At 31.7% G+C, this 1,657-nt stretch overlaps 1 protein-coding gene across 1 annotated transcript in view; it reads left to right on the top strand.

Annotated features, from left to right (window-relative positions):
• LOC122243471 (replication termination factor 2) overlaps positions 1–1,106 on the top strand; it is an 11,692-nt gene extending 10,586 nt beyond the window's left edge. The window contains exon 3 of the mRNA XM_043001076.2: positions 519–1,106. Coding sequence (XP_042857010.1) covers positions 519–736 — 218 coding nt within the window. The 3' untranslated portion in view covers positions 737–1,106. The remainder of the gene's footprint in view (positions 1–518) is intronic.
• The last annotated feature ends 551 nt before the right edge of the window (positions 1,107–1,657 follow it).

Genomic DNA, 1,657 nt, shown 5'->3' on the forward strand with positions numbered 1-1,657 from the left:
GATACACTTATTTCTACAAAACAAACATTGTAATATACAATATATTTAATAATAGATATTAAAGATATACATTTTGATGGAAATAATGTGTTTTGATCTAAAAATCTTTTTGGATTAAAAGGATGATTTGTTTACTCTGATTTAGATTGGTTAAAATCAAGTGACTTAAATCACAACAAACCAAGCTCTGAGAGCTGGAAGGATAATGATTAATCATTCTGAAATCTTAGTGACCTTTGGAAGAGGAAGTAGTTTTCACAGTACCATTTATTTTGTTTTGCATTTTTAATTATTAACCTACTCACGACGGGGGCATTCTAGCCTTGAATGTCACAGTGCCGGGGCTTTCGAACGCTTAGGCCTAAATCAATTAAATGGCTGGCACAATATTGTGCCGCCCGGCCACTGGGCTTTTGAATGAGGGGTACAGTAGTGTACCACCCGTCCAGAGAGGGTTAAGAAGTCAATTTTGTTGATATAACAAGTAAATAGAAATTGATATAACAACACTTCCACAGATACAGGAGCAGGAACTTCAAAGTCTACAGTTCGCGTAAATGGACTGGCTTCAGCTGTTCTGAGAGACAAGGATTTTGAGAAGGTGCGCTCCAATGGCTTCAGTGTAGCATCAGACCCAAAAGCTTCAGAGGTTTACAAATCGCTCTTCGACACCCACAAGACAGCCCAGAAGAAGCAGAGTGCGCACTGGGTCACATGTAATCCCCAATACTTTTAAGCTATTTAGACTATTTATTCACGCAATATCAAGCTGTGTACAAATTGTCTTTGTATTTTTTCTATGTGTAGGAAGTAAGTATCATTTATCTCCAAAAGTTCTTGCAATTTTAAAGTATTATTGAAGGTAATCGGGAGATTGTAAAAGTTAGAAGTGAAAAATGTTTGAGGATTCTGTTTACAAGATCCGTTATCATACAGAATGTATGGTTCTGGGAAAATGTTTCCATTATTTGTTTTGAAATTAGCAGAGAACACGTTATTTTTATTATTTCTGCAGACCTAGTTTTATATTGTGATATGTTTTGTGAAGTTTTTCTGTTTTCAGTACTATACAGATGGCTTAATTTAAATAAATATATATATCCTTACTTAGATTTGTTTATATTTCAGCCTTTGACAGGGACTTTTATGTAATTTGCTTTTGACAGTAAACCTGATTAGTGAATTGTTTGATATAATTTTGGCATGTACTTGATATGTATATTATTTTTTTTTTTTTTGTGTGTGATTGAACTGATATCCTCCAGAATATATATACAACTTTTTTATTTGTTCTTTCTTTTGAATATTTTTTTGATAGCTCTCATATATACATGTGTATTATGTAAAGTGTATGATACAAATCAATTCAATGAAAGTTTTATAGAACATTTCATAAAGAAGAGAATTATGCAAACCCACTTATTTGAAAAAAGAAACAACAATATAAAGAAATACTTAGGTACAATATTACTTTTTGACAATTGATATAGTGAACAAAAAAAATGCATTAGAAGAGTCATCAATTCTGCTGACTTCAGCTTTTATCTCAAACAGAATTACATGTTTCTAACAGTATTTTCATTCAATAAGCCTTCCTTTTAGAAGGTTGATTCTTATAATCACACTAAAAGCTATTAATAAACATTCTTAAAGTAAT

Source organism: Penaeus japonicus, unplaced genomic scaffold, assembly GCF_977035675.1.
Source record: "Penaeus japonicus unplaced genomic scaffold, GWHDUDI00000001_assembly GWHDUDI00000025, whole genome shotgun sequence".
In the NCBI taxonomy this organism is placed as follows: domain Eukaryota; kingdom Metazoa; phylum Arthropoda; class Malacostraca; order Decapoda; family Penaeidae; genus Penaeus; species Penaeus japonicus.